Source organism: Chroicocephalus ridibundus, chromosome 6, assembly GCF_963924245.1.
Source record: "Chroicocephalus ridibundus chromosome 6, bChrRid1.1, whole genome shotgun sequence".
Lineage (NCBI taxonomy): Eukaryota > Metazoa > Chordata > Aves > Charadriiformes > Laridae > Chroicocephalus > Chroicocephalus ridibundus.
Genome location: NC_086289.1, coordinates 16,261,205 through 16,274,596, shown reverse-complemented (window position 1 = coordinate 16,274,596; position 13,392 = coordinate 16,261,205). Strand labels below are relative to the sequence as shown.

Below are 13,392 nucleotides of genomic sequence, written 5' to 3'. Positions count from 1 at the left end.
GTTGTCTCAGAGAAGTTTGTGTCTGGCTCCATGTGGTTCATGGCCAACCACCCCTTGGGGCTCCATCAGGGACCTCAGGAAGGATGGGAGGGGGCACCCAGTCCTGCCCGCTGAGTGGGGTGACCAAAGGGAGCAGGGTCACCGTGCGCTCCGGCTCTAGCCCTGCTCCAGGCGCCATGTCTGAGGAGCAGGGCAGCCTGGCCAAGCCGAGGGATGAGATTCCCCATGGTCACAGGCATTGCTGGAGCCTTGGGCATCCCTGCCACTTCAGGGAGCCTGGGAGGGGGGTGAGATCAGGAGAATGGGGGAAATAGGGGAGCCCCACAGCTGGGTCTGAGGGTGTTTGACAGGGAGGTTTCTCCCTCTGTCATCCCTGGGGACAGATCTGCAGGCTGGGAGTTGGCAGCGCACATGGGGAGCCTGGTGTTGAGCATAGCAGAGAGCAGATCCTGGCCCAGGATCCCTGCCTCCATCCCTGGACACCCCACCGCCACACCACCTGAAAGCCCTGTCTACATCTCCCAACCAGCCCTGCCCCGCTGCCAGACCTCCCACCCCACAACCTCCTCTCCAAAGGTTCCCCAGGGACACCCACCTGCACCAGCCAGGACCACCCCCATCCCCCCACCCCCGGCAAGCAGCACCGGGACAGCCCTCAGCCTGGCCCCCCCTGATGGCAGCAGGGTGCTGCCTCTCAGCTCAGCTCCTCCAGCCCCGGGGCTGCCTCTGCCCCAGCAGCCCCCAACTCCCAGCAGACGATGGGGGCAGCCCACCCACCCCAGTCCCACTCCAGCCCTGTTTACCCAGCACATTCTTGCATCCGCCCGTCCCGCTGAGTGAGGAAGGCACGAAGGCGGCCGCTGGGATATTTACCCAGCGCCTGGCTGCCCGACATTGCGGCTTCTCACCGGAGCTGGCCCCGCCGCAGGGGAGCCTCCGGAGACAAGAGGGGAATTGAGGCTGCAGGATGCCTGCGCCCACCCTCCTCCCAGCTGACGAGGCCACCAGGCACCTGCCCTGTGCCAGGGTGATCCCCCCTCCCTCTGCCCTCCTTGGGCACTGCCTCAGCCCCACTGGTCACTCCCCAGAGCCCCAAAGGGGCATCCCGCTCCAGCCAGGGAGACGTGCCCCTGCCCCACAGCCAGCCACGGACAGGGCACCGCCAGTCCCTGCCACAACCTCACACGGGGCAGGCGGTTATTACCCCCACCCTGTCCAATATGGAAAAAAAAATGGGGAAAAATATCAAATATTGTTAGAAGGAATGTTCAGAGCAAGGCTGCTGAGTGCACTGCCACAGGAATAAACATCATCAATTATGTCATTTTACTGCAAAACTTAAAGTGTGCAAATAAAACCCCGTCTCCCGCAGCCCAAGTTTATCTGTAGCCCTCTGTATTTTGCGTCATTAGCATCTTTCCAGGGAGCGTTTAGACATATATGGCCATTGCGCTCATTGCTCCAAGTGTTTTCTCTAGAAAAACAAGTAACTTCTCTCTCTGCCTCCCGCCATTGGCCATCCGAGCTCTATGGCTCAGCCCCCCATCCCCTTGCGGGCCAGTACTCACCCCATTGCAGATACACCCTCACCCACAAACACCACCCCACAGCTCTCAGGGTGCTACACAGCCCCCTCCCCAATGTTACAGCAGCTCCACTGTCCCCACTATCTGCTGAGCCCTCTGCATGCCAGTCCCCCCACACACACCCCGGCCTTGGAGTGCACCCAGCACAACTCAGACACCCTCATCATCACTGCCAAGTCCAGCTTTTCCCCAGATTTCCATAGGGCATCGCTTGAGGAAGGGTTTTTACGAGCCCACAGCTGACAGGAGGGCTCAGGCTGCCCATGGGGCTGCCCCCTGCGAGCTCCCATGCTGGTGGGATGTACAATCAGCAGCGAGATTTGGGCACCCAGTGCCTTCCCAGGTTGGTGGGTGCCATTGCCCAGTGGGCACTGGGCAATGCCAGCATGAGAGCACTGGCCTCCTCAAAGCCCTCGGCAGGGGGGAAGCTGCAGCTGGCTGGCAGGGACCCAGGCCATGGCTGTTCCCAGCTGCACAGCAGCCAGGGTCACATTCCTGGGATAGCTGGGAGCTTTGCTGTTCACACAGGGAAAGGTCACCCTTGTGCGCGCAGGCAGCTGCCGGGACCACCGCCTGGGCAGGGCAGGGGCAGGAGCAGCCCCGTGAGGCAGCAAGGAAGCCCAGCAGCTCCTGCCAGAGCTGAGCTTCTCCCTGACTCCAGTCCAACAGGATCCAGCCCTGGCACAGGCAAGGAGGGGCAGCTGCACGCTGACCTGAGCCGGGGGCAAACAAGGCCACAGGATGACCAAAGATGGAAACCCCAGAACGCAAGTGGTAGCTGATGGCAGACTCACCCTTTCCTCCATGACCACCTGCAGGACATCAGGGACAAGGCCACAGAGGTGCAGGGGTGACCTGGGCCTGGGACAGCTTTTGCTGGTGCAAGACAAGAGCCAGCTGAGGGCAAGAGATTTATTGGTCATTCTCTATATACACTTATATATTAATCTGTATTAGAAAGCAGCAGTCACTAAGTGCACAGAGCAGCAGCAACTCGTGCCTCTTCTTACGCTGCAGCTGGAGACCTGGCCAGAGGGCCCAGTCCAAACTTACCCTCTTGCCTCCTCCGCACTACAGCCAAATACAAGGTGAGGGAGGAAAAGACTAAACCTGCAGGCAGTGAGGCCCAGGAGCACAGGAGTGACTAGCAGGGTCTCAGCTGAGCCAGGATCAAAGAGCACATCTCCTGGGAATGCAAGTAGAGCTCCAACTCGATCCCAAAAATACAGTCACCTAGCACAGTGCTGGGAAAGGTAGGGACAGAGCCCTGAGGTTGTTCTGCCCCACCCAGGAGACAGAGGTAGGACCACAAGTGGAAAGGATGGCTCCTCCACCACTGAGCCAGGCCACAGGGCCTGGGCAAGTATGCGGCAGGGCACAGTGCGTGCCAGGAAGCATCCAGCACTTGGAGCAGCTGCAGGGATGGGGGCACAGCTGTGGGCAACGTTCCACCACAGGGACCCAGCTGGTGTGGCAGATGCTGCGGTGCAAGAAGGGCTGTTCTGCCCCAGCCTGGAGCTGGCAGGAGGGGCAGGGAGCACAAGCGTCCTCTGTCAGGGTCACACCGCACTGGGAACAAGCTGCCCAGGCTCCTGGTGAGCGAGGGCAGGACACTCGCTGTCCCAGGTGTCAGGCAGTGCAGGACCCAGGAGCTGGCTGGGCCTGTCTCAGTCATTTGATGAGCACCTGGTTGCACAGAGCACACACGAACACCGTCTCCCTCTGAGCCTCCGGGGCTGGAAAGGAAAACAGGTGTCAGAGATGCTCCTCTTCCCCACCACTACAGGACAGGAGCTGCTCTGAGAGCTGCAAACCCATCACTGCTCTGATCCGAGCCAGGCAGTGCTGGGCAGGTCCTGCCAACCCTCCCCACCAGAGCTGGGGCAAATCCCTGCAGCAGACAGCGCAGGTGGGAGCAGGAGCCCTTCCCCCCTCCACGTTTGCACTCACCCGTGGCTCCCATCACAGCCTTTGGGACTTTGAAGGAGCAACACCTGGAGCAGAAGCTGTTCCCACAGTTACTGCAGCTCCGCTGTGGAGAGACAGAGGGAGGTGAGACACTACTCTGGGCACACTCCAAGCCCTCCCTGGCAAACTCCAGTGCCAGTGCATTGCCAACAGTATTCCCTGCTGAAGGGGAACGGGTGCAAGCCCTGAGCCCCCACAGCAATAGCAGATGGGTCATCTGCCAATGACACCTGGAGAAATTGTCCAGGCCCAACACTGGATCTGCGCTCAAATATACTCTAACATCACAAGCAGCCTGGGCTCAGTCCAGGAAACCACTGGGACCACAAGCTCTAGGAGGTTTAGGGACACTATATCACTTCCTATGCTGTAACTCTGGAGGGAAATAAGCTCCAGAGAGTCCCAGACATACATCAGGCTAACCTAGGAGGAAGGGGAGGGAGAAGGCCGCAAGTCTGGAGAACAGGAGGCAGCAGGAAGAGAGCAATGCGAGTCTGGAGGGGGCAAGAGAGACATCCTTCCCTGAACTGCCCAGGAGACTACGGGCCAAGCATCACATGCAGGGGCATGACAACAGGGGTGGCCTTTGCTCCCCTAGTTCCCACAAGCAGACCCATGCACTCCTGCAACTGGAAAGCTCTTGAGCCATAAGAAATGGGCTAAACCAGCACATGGAGCGGGTGCCTTGGACACCAGCACAGGTGGGTTTGGCCTGAGGCAGCTTCCAAAAGAGCAAAAGGCGTGAAGGCTCCACAGTACGAGGGATCCCTGGCACCATTAGGCATGCGACACCACCCAGCACTTAGCTGAGGTCATCTGCTGCCGGGCTGTGACTGAGGCCAGCCACTCAAGCTGCCGGAGAAAGCCAGACATGCACAACACCTCTGCCCCAGGTGCAGGCAGAAGCCGAAGACTTACCCTCTTCTTGAGCACAGAGAAGGTGGCTGCGCAGCCCGTACAGCTCCCTGGAAGAAAGAGAGCTGAGGTCAGGCAGGGCTCTGCTGCCTGGGACTGCAAGAGGCACAGGAGCACCCATGCCTGTTGCAAAGGCTCAGGTCAGAGACCACAACGCTGCACCTCTCATCCCTGCCCTTCCCAGGAAAGCTGGGAACATCCTGCCATGGAGGAGAGAGGTCATTGGAGGTGTCAGCACAGCCCTAGCAGGCACCACATCACTCTGCCCACTCCCAGTTGAATGGTCACCACTGGGAGCAGCACAGACCTGGCTCTGCTGAGCTCCCTCAAGCAGCACCCGCTCCCAGCCTTACCGAAGTTGTTGCTGGGGTAGCGCTTGCGTAGGCGCTCGGTCAGACGTGACACCTTGCTGCGGATGACCTCATTTTTGCTCATAAAACCATTGTCCGGGAGGCTGAGGTCAAAATCTGCTGAGCACTGAGAGCTCTCGTCATCCTCCTGCAGAGAACAGAGACAGCTGAGCACAGAGAGGTGACTGGGAGCACGGTCGGGGCTGCAGGGCAGCCCGCTCCGGAGATGGGCACCCAACAAGCAGGATGCGCCACCTGGCAGCATCACAAGCCACCAGCAAACCAGGCAAAAGCTGCCAGCTCCAGCTGGGAGGAGATGCCCCTCACACGCACCTTGGCATGGCAGTACTCACCATGACCAGCAGCTGATTTTCCTTCTCCCGCAGCATGGGACAGAGAGGAGAGGCAGTACAGATGAATTCAGAGGCAACCGGCCCCACACCTGCCCTCCCCAAGTGCCCAGCTTGCCCATCAAGGTCCGTACTCCTTCCCACCTCAGCTACCCCGCAGGCACAGCCCACTCCCACCAGCCTCAAACCTCGATAGCATCTTTGAACTCTTCATCAGGCTCTGCCTCCTCCGCCTCCTCCACACTGCCAGGGGTAAGGTCCTGCAAGAGATGCACAGAGCTAGTCCTGCTGTACCCCCACCTTTGTCCAAAGCGGGGCCCACACTTCTGTGGCAGGTTCTGGGACAAAGGACCAGCCCCCCCAGCAGCTCCTTGAGAAGACAACAAGTCTCAGAAGGCAGGGTGAGCCCCTGCCTCCCTAGGCTGAATCCACACGCATCACAAAAGGACTGAGCCAAGCCTGCAATGCAGCAGGACAGCCCCTCAGAAACTCAGGAGGGGCTTTCCAGCAAAGCTGGCAGCTGGAAGGAGCTTGTGGGTTGAGGGACACAGGCACAGTCAGACCAAAGGCCTGACCTTACGGCTCCCACCCCACAACTGCCAGCCCTGCCTCAACTCACCTCTGTGCTGGTGGGTGTGGGGGTCCGATCTGGGGGGGGAGCAGCTGGCAGGGGTTCGGCAGGCTCTGGAGCACTCTCGAGGGGTTTAGTGCCCACACACTGCTCGACTGACGCCTTGAGCTCCATTATCACTGGTAAGAGGGGAACACGACTGGAGCAGGGTGGCACTTCCTTTCTCCCAGACACAAAAGCTGACTGCAAGAGCCTATTTCCAGGGCTCAAGGTGGGACACTAGCACGTACAGCCTTCACCCATCAGGCACCCTGAGCCCTCGTCTGCTCCCATATCAAAGTTAGGACAGCAAGGAACCTCCCACCACCTGCCCCAGCTCAGGATAGGGAACAGCAGGGGCCTTAGTCATAGCTCAGCCACTCAGATCTCATTCAAGTCTCCTCCAGCATGTGCAACAGAACAGACTCCCTCCAGCTCTTCTCCTCCCCGCTGACAACACATTTTCAAGCCTGTGTCATACATTGCCACAGGCACCAGGAGTACTTCAAGTCCTGCAGAGCAGGGTCAGGGAGTGAGAGGGATGGTGATGCTCATGCGCAGGCTGAGTTGCCAGGTCCCAGTTTGCCACAGCACAGTGGAAAGCAGTAAACAGCACCCAGGCCAGGGGACACACCAGAAGAGCGCCTCGCCTCTCACATTTGAGCCCCCACCATCCAACCTGGGCTGCTGAATACTATCCCCAGCACGTTGTTGTCTTTGTGGGGGGGAGGAGGGAGTCAGGTCCCACAGCAGAGCCTGACACAGGACACTGGGCTCACCTAAGGGTGCAGGGAGAGGTCCAAGACAGCATCCCTGGCTTCAGAGCGCCTTCCCCCAACCCATCCCACACAGGCCGTTTCCAGGGAGGCCTCTTACCTTGGTAGAAATGGGCATTTCCCAGGAAGATGGTGCTGTTGAGGATGACCAAGACCCAGTAGAGGGGCAACAGGTAAAGGATGCAGACAGAGCCTAGCAGCGCCCCATAAAACCTGAGAAGGAACAGCAGGACACAGTGATCAAACCAGAACAACTCACACCATAAGCACAAGCCCCATTCCCTCGCCTGGTCCTCCACCTGCTCTCTCCAAGTACCAAACGCACCGCCACAGGCCAGGCCCCTCTCCCTGCTGAGCCCACCGTAGGATGCCTGACGCGGTACTACTTACTGGGAAGAGACAGTGGGGTTCTCCCAGTACAGTACACGGTACACTGCTTCGCAGCTACAGCACATCCCGCTCAGGAACCCCTCCAGCTGGATGAGGCTGCGAATGAGACCTCACAGTCATGAAAAGGCCCCACAAGCACACACCCTGGCTCCCCCCCACTCATACGCTTTACGGTAGCCAGGCTGGCACAAACCCAGGCCCTCCGCAGCCATAGAGAAGCCTTCCTGGCTGCAGAGCCCACAGGAGCCTCACAGCCACGAGGGCTCCAGAGACTCACAAGCTCTTGACCTGGGCGATGGCCTCCTGCCGCGAGAGCTGCACCTTGCGCAGGTCCTCCCTCCGGACACTGTAGTACCTTCTGCGCACCAGCTCCGTCTCCGAGGGCCGGGCCTGGCATGTCTCCTGCAGGTAGCCCAGCAGGGCCGGCACCACCACCGACAGGGCAAGCACCGAGTACCAGGCGGCTGGAAGAAGTGAGAGAGCATCAGCGCAAGGGGGCCCGGGGAGGGGACCGGCCCTGTTCCTCCCCGCAACACGCACCTTGGCCGAGGGTGAGCAAGAGGAAGTTGATGCTGATACAGACGAGGAGGGAGCACACGGGCCGCTGCCACCTGCAGAGGGGAGGGAGGATGAGGGACGTGATGCCGCAAGGACGCTCCCGGTGCCTGTCCCGCCCCGCACCTACCGGAGGAGGGAGCGGACGCCCTCGGCAGCGTCCCGCACCGGCTCCAGGTAGAGCTCCAGCCGCCGGTAGCTCCGCACCAGCTCCAGCAGGTCGAAAGCGGCGGCGGCGGCCTTGGGCGGCGACGGCTCCGGCGGGGCCTCACTGCCCCCCGCCGCCCCCTCGGGGCCGCCCGCCGCCCCGTCCCGCTCCACCGCCTGCATGCCGGGCCGGGGGAGCGGGGCCGGAACGGACCAGGCCCGCCGCCGCCGAGCTCGGCTCGATACTGCACCCTACTTCCGGGAAGCGGCCAGGTGCGCCGTGACCTCACCCGCCGCGCTGGCACCGCAGCCAATCAGAATAGCTGGGGTAGGAAGCAGAAGCAGAAGCCCCGCCCCCGAAGAGGCCTCGGCCCCGGAAGCGGCGGCGTTCCGGCCCCGCCCCGCCCCGCCCCAGCCCAGCCCGGCCCGGCGCGCACTGGCGGCGGGGCTCGGGCCCGTGGGTGCTCTCTGGGTCCTGCCACCGGCCCGGTGGGTCCGGTTTGGATACGGGGCTCGGTCCTGACCCGGGGCTGGTCGGGCTCCTGTCCCGGTCTCGATCCCGATCCCGGTCTGGGCCGGCCCAGGGCTCAGTCCCAGTCTGGGTCCAGTCCCGATCCAGGGCTGGGCACTGATCCCAGCCTGACCCCGATCCAGGGCTCAGTCCCAGTCTGGGTCTGACCCTGATCCGGGTCTAATCCTGGTCCAGGGCTCAGTCCCAGCCTGGGTCTCGGCATGGGCTGCTCCTGGCTGTACTGGGGCACTGTGGGTTTGTCCCTGTGGGCTCCATCGCTGGGGCACCTCTCCGCACCAGGGGTCCCTGCGAGGGAGCGGGAGGTTCCCCCCAGGCCCGTGAGGGCGGCTGGCAGCTCATCCGCTGCCCCTTCACGCCCCCGGACCACCACAGGCACCGCAGGCTGTCCTGCCAGATGCTTATAGCACTGCAGGGCTGCTCCCTCCCTGAGGTGCTCTGAGGATCCCGGAATGTGTCCGATGCCAAAGCCAGGGAGCGCCATCCCATAATACTCAGTGCAACCTTGTTAAACCTATTCTGGCTGTCCGGCTATGATGGCAGCGCAGGGCTCAACACCGCTGCCGACTTCCCAGCACCTCTGGCAAGCAGGGCGCTCGTCCCATGGGCAGAGGGCTGGGGGGCCCGGTGACACCCTGGCTGTGAGCAGAGCTCCAAGGCTGATCCTTGCCTGGAGAGCGTGGTCCAGAGCCAGAGGCAGCCCTGGGAGATGCCAGCTGCCCCCAGGCTGCCCCCGTCTCTCCAGGGGCCCAGCAGCACGGGCACAACTGCCCGTCAGTGCCCCGGCCCCTGGACAGAGAGCCCTTTCAGCCGGGGAGTGACGAAGCTCATAGGAATGCAGCTCCATCCTGTCCCCATCTCGTCCCTGTGGCCAAACAGCCCCCGGGGACTTGGCCTCCCTCTGCACCACGGGGCTGCAGGAAGTGCTCCCGCGGGAGCACCCGGCTGTGTCCCATCTCTGGAGGGGGCAGGAGGGCCGGGGACAGCCCCTGTCCCCAAGGGCAGGGGTTTAAGCCTCTTTACCAGGGGTGGTGGCTCAGCACCAGGGAACCTGCCCATGACCCTGGAGCACACCAGGACGTTTCGGCCACGGCCAGAAGCTCCAGGCAGGGAGGCCCCAGGGTGCAGGGTGACAGAGCCAGGTGTGACCTCAGCTCAGATCCCGTCCCCAGCAGGTCCCAGCCCGGGCACAAAGCCCCAGACACCTGGTGAGCGCCAACGTTGCTTTATTTGGAAGGTGAATCCATAGGCACCGGAGAGGGGACTTGGAGGGGGACAGAGCCGGCATGACAGGCAGGGCTGCAGGAAGCCGGGGAAAGGCACTTGTGGTGGCAGAAGCCCCGCTGCGTGTCTGGGGCCGCCTGGGCCAGGGGCTGCACCGGAGCAGGCAGGGGCAGGCAGTGTCAGGGACCAGCCCTGACACGGGGTAGGGACAGCACATCCTACCCAGGGAAGGGGTAGATGGCCCGGGGGCTAGCAGAGCCCCCGAGCACATGGAGGGATTGGCTGGGACAGCACCTCATGATGGAAGCAGTGACTCAGTGCCAACCCCAGACCCTTCTGTGCCCCAGGTGGATCACGGCTGCTGCTCTCCATCCCAAAAAAAGGCAGCAGGGAACCCCAGGTGACAGCCAGAGCCCATGGCCAGCTGCTGGGGACAGCATCCCGCTGATCCAAACCAACACAGAGACTGGGGCAGACCCTCCCTCGCACCGGGAATGATAGAGAGGACCTGCCTCCAGGCAGGGCGAGGAGGGCTTGCGGCAGGGCAGCGCCAGTGCAGTGCTCCTCCAAAAATTCCCAGTCTCTGGCTGCCCGTTACTCCAGTCGACCCTGCATGGCGTCCTCAGGGCTTGGCACCCGGCAGGCTGTGGAGGCTGATCCAGGGCCGGGCTGGCTCCACCGCTGGCATCCTCTTCTCCTGTTCCTTGGGGAACAGGCAGCGTCCCCACAATGTCTGGCCCCAGCTCCCCCAGGGCCACCATGCTGGCGGCAGCCCAGCACTGCCATGCTGCCACGCTCACCCTTCACCTCCGCCTCGCCACGGTCTCTGGGCAGCGAAGGCCCCCACGGTGGAGCTGGAAAATCCCAAGACGAGAGTTTTCCGGGTTGATAAACCAAGTGTTGCAGAGCCAGGCAGGGCTGCACGGGCCGGTCTCCAGCACTGTTGGCAAGGCCATGCCTGTCTCTGACGGAGCAGCCAGGCCCCAGGGCAGGCTCGGTGGCTCTGGGTGGCTCAGAGCCACCAACCTCGCTGCAGGGGGGCAGAGGAAGAGAACGACCCGGTGTCCGACTCCCTTCAACTCCAGGGATGCTCAGCTCCCTCACGGGGCAGTATGGCAGAGGAATTTGCCCCCAGCCCAGGATCAGGCTGTGGCCCCGCTCTCCCTTCCCCTCGCCCCGCAGCCCTGTAGACTCGGCCCCCAAGGTGATGCCAGCTCAGGCTTCGCCCAGCACCCGCTGCAGGACCAGGGTGTCTCCACACCCCCAGAGCGCAGGGCAGGGAGGGGCTGAGCCCCGCGGGGCTCCAGCAAGACGGCGGACGGCGGACGTGTTCAGGCCAGACAGGAGGAGGGGCCTGGGCTGGGGAAGCCGAGATCAGAGCCTCCATTAGGGAAACGCAGAGGCACTGCACAGCTAGGAACGGCAGGAGGGGGCTGCCAGGGGGTTGGGGAGCGGGGTTTATGCCCACCCAACCCCACCACAAACCACCACCGCCATCTCAGCTCCCCCAGGCCAGTCCTCCTCCACCCCGGGGACAGGTCAGCACCCACCTGAGCACGCAGCATCTGCAAGGCCGGGGGCAGGGGAGTTGGGCAGGGGCCCTGAGGGGCCCCCAGAAATTGGGGTCCCTCTTAGGGGGTCTCCGCTTGGGTCCTTCCACTTGCAATAGCCAACGTCTGTCCAGAGGTGGGAGAGGGGCCTGTGCAGCGGCTGGGTGTCCACACTGTCTCAGCGGGATGCAGGGAAAGCCGTGCTTGGGAAAGGCCTCTGCCTGTCCATCCATCTGCGCAGGAGTCTCCGGAGGAAGCGTGGTGCAGCCAGGAGGGGATGGGGCAGCAGGGTCACTTGGTCCCCAAGGGGGGCTGTCCTCTGTCTGCAGGCAAGGAGAAGGGGAGCCGAGCGCCGCGGGGTCTCAGATGATGTCGCGCTGGTCCCGGCAGCGGCGTGACAGGCAGTAGAGCCCAGAGAAGAGGTACAGGCAGGCGGCGATGCCCCCGCAGATGGAGGCGCTCAGGTAGGCACCGTAGAGGCAGTGCTGGCTGTAGCCCGGCAGGTTGCAATAGCTTTTCCGCCCAGCTTTGTAGCCCATGATGCCGGTGGCGGCCGCGTAGAGCCCCACGCCCAGCGCCAGGTCGTGCACCAGGTTGGTGAGGAGCCAGCGGGAGCCCAGCCAGGGCACCAGCGTCCAGCGCCCCAGCAGGCTCAGCCCGAAGAGGGCCAGGGTGAGGAGCCAGACCAGGACGGCGGCGAAGAGGGCGAAGTGGGCCGCCCCCTCGTATTTGTGAGCCGCCACCGTCACCCAGAAGGCAGCCCCCAGCGCCAGCTGCCCCAGGCGCAGCAGCCCCAGCGGGCTCCGCAGGTAAGCGCGGTGGAGGCTGAGGGAACCGCGGGCCGACGGCGGCCCCGGTGGAGGCGGCGGCGCTGCCGGGGGAACGGTGCGGGCCATGGCGGGGGGGCACTGCTTTTGCTCTCCGGCCGCGGCTCGGGCGGGACTCAGGGCCCCGGCAGCGACTTCCTCCGCCGGTCGCTGCCAAACATCTGGCGAGTAACGGTCCTCCCCGCGCGGGGCCTCTCTCTCCTCCCCGCCACGCCTCCCGACGGACACCCGCGGGCCGCCACCGCCTCCCGCCGCCGCCGCCGCGCCCCTCCCGTCCCGTCCGGGACGGGAGGGGCGCGGCGGCGGCGGCGGGAGACGGCGGCGGCTATGGGAGCGTACCGGAGGCGCGCGCCAGGGCTCCCCTCTACGTCACCCGGGATTCCCCCCTCGGTGTGACGCGCACCGGAGCTCCGCCCGCCCCCCGTCTATTGACGTCACTTGCGCCACGTGTCCTCCCCCCCCAACTCCCAGGGGCGGTGCGGCCCCGCCCCTCGGCGCCCATTGGTCCCGGCCGCGGGAGGGCGGGCGCGGATTGGCTGCGGGGAGAGGAGCGGGGCGGGTGAATGAACGGGGCGCGGGGCAGCGGCGGGACAGCCACCGCCGGGTCTCAGCGAGGGGCCGGCGGGGGGAAAGTGGGTCACGGCGGGGACCAGCGCTCCCGGGCATCGGCGGGCGAGACCGGACCTGCGTGCGCCTGCCCGGCCCGGGCCGCCTCCCGCGTTCCCGGGCGGCCCCGCCCGCGCCGTTGGCCTCCTGCCCGCCGGCCCGTCCCGCCCTCTCTCCCTACGGCCGCGGCGCGTCCTTCCCCCGCCGCCCGCCCTTCCTCACCGGGCATCCGCGCCGGATCCCGGGGAAGGCGGGACGGGCCGGCCGGCGGGAGCAGAGCCTGACTCCGTCTCTTCGGTGCCCGCAGCGGCCCGGGGCGATGGGGACGCCGGCCTCGGTGGTGAGCGACCCTCCGGGGCGGGCGGCGCCCGCAGCCCTCGCCCGCAAACGGGCCTCGGCCAACATCTTCCAGGGCGTGGAGTTGCCGGAGCTGCGGAGCCTGTTCCGGAGCGGCGGAGACGAGCGACCCGAGGAACGCGCCCGCCTCGTCTGGCGGTACGCGGGCCAGCGGCGCATGGCCCGGGCCCTGCGACGGCTCCGGCGGCGGCGGCCGGCCCAGCCTGGTGGCGGAATGGCGGCGCTGCGGCGCTTCGGCCGCCTGCGGTAGGTGCGGGCCGGGGGAACAGAGGTGACGGAGAGGGGGGGAAGCGCGGCCGGGTCACGCCGCTAACACAGGCCTCTTTCCCGCAGGATCGCGGAGAAGGAGCCGGAGGGCGGCCGCGGGGCCGAGGCACCCTCGGACTCCACGGAGCTGGGCCGTGGAGGAGCGGGGCTGCTGGACAGCAAGTGCCGGGACAGCCGGGCTCTCTGAGGACACTAATGTACTGGACTGGGTGCAATGGTTAATAAAAGGTAGACAGTGGTGGCTACGTGAGGCTCTAGCTGTGTCCTGCCCACCCCTGGCCTTCCTCCAGGGTGACAGGACCTTGGTCGAGGCTGTTGTACTGGAGTTGTTGCCCTTGTACCAGTGCAAGGGGGATGGCCCCGACCTGCTCTAGGGTGCTCGGAG

At 64.4% G+C, this 13,392-nt stretch overlaps 3 protein-coding genes across 4 annotated transcripts; 1 reads left to right on the top strand and 2 right to left on the bottom strand.

Moving 5' to 3' along the window:
* Window positions 1-2,484: 2,484 nt before the first annotated feature.
* Window positions 2,485-8,533, bottom strand: ZFYVE27 (zinc finger FYVE-type containing 27). 2 transcript variants are annotated; one of them, XM_063337742.1, is made up of 12 exons: window positions 7,631-8,533; window positions 7,486-7,556; window positions 7,223-7,409; window positions 6,946-7,041; window positions 6,656-6,768; window positions 5,789-5,919; window positions 5,358-5,429; window positions 5,173-5,193; window positions 4,823-4,967; window positions 4,473-4,519; window positions 3,537-3,618; window positions 2,485-3,322 (listed from the first exon to the last, which is right to left on the bottom strand). In XM_063337742.1, exons 1-12 carry the CDS (start codon window positions 7,828-7,830, stop codon window positions 3,258-3,260), a joined length of 1,230 nt encoding a protein of 409 aa, XP_063193812.1. In that variant the 5' UTR covers window positions 7,831-8,533; the 3' UTR covers window positions 2,485-3,257. The 2 variants fall into 2 exon arrangements, with proteins under 2 accessions (XP_063193812.1, XP_063193813.1); XM_063337743.1 differs by lacking the exon at window positions 5,173-5,193 and having other exon boundaries at window positions 7,631-8,093.
* A 568-nt stretch (window positions 8,534-9,101) lies between these two features.
* On the bottom strand, window positions 9,102-12,058 carry MARVELD1 (MARVEL domain containing 1). Its single transcript, XM_063337744.1, has one exon. The coding sequence runs from the start codon at window positions 11,844-11,846 to the stop codon at window positions 11,313-11,315; it is 534 nt and encodes a 177-aa protein (XP_063193814.1). The 5' UTR covers window positions 11,847-12,058; the 3' UTR covers window positions 9,102-11,312.
* On the top strand, window positions 11,627-13,354 carry AVPI1 (arginine vasopressin induced 1). Its single transcript, XM_063337745.1, has 3 exons — window positions 11,627-11,759; window positions 12,691-12,986; window positions 13,074-13,354. The coding sequence occupies exons 2-3, from the start codon at window positions 12,703-12,705 to the stop codon at window positions 13,192-13,194; spliced, it is 405 nt and encodes a 134-aa protein (XP_063193815.1). The 5' UTR covers window positions 11,627-11,759; window positions 12,691-12,702; the 3' UTR covers window positions 13,195-13,354.
* Window positions 13,355-13,392: the final 38 nt, after the last annotated feature.

What these genes read in the sequence shown, in the direction of transcription:
- ZFYVE27 (XM_063337742.1), bottom strand. Translation starts at nt 7,830, where the DNA reads ATGCAGGCGGTGGAGCGGGACGGGGCGGCGGGCGGCCCCGAGGGGGCG. An exon ending in AAAATCAGCTGCTGGTCATG is followed by an intron (nt 4,968 to 5,172) that starts GTGAGTACTGCC and finishes TGTTCTCTGCAG; the next exon opens with GAGGATGACGAGAGCTCTCA. An exon ending in CTACCCCAGCAACAACTTCG is followed by an intron (nt 4,520 to 4,822) that starts GTAAGGCTGGGA and finishes TCTTTCTTCCAG; the next exon opens with GGAGCTGTACGGGCTGCGCA.
- AVPI1 (XM_063337745.1), top strand. Translation starts at nt 12,703, where the DNA reads ATGGGGACGCCGGCCTCGGTGGTGAGCGACCCTCCGGGGCGGGCGGCG. An exon ending in CGGCGCTTCGGCCGCCTGCG is followed by an intron (nt 12,987 to 13,073) that starts GTAGGTGCGGGC and finishes TCTTTCCCGCAG; the next exon opens with GATCGCGGAGAAGGAGCCGG.
- MARVELD1 (XM_063337744.1), bottom strand. Translation starts at nt 11,846, where the DNA reads ATGGCCCGCACCGTTCCCCCGGCAGCGCCGCCGCCTCCACCGGGGCCG.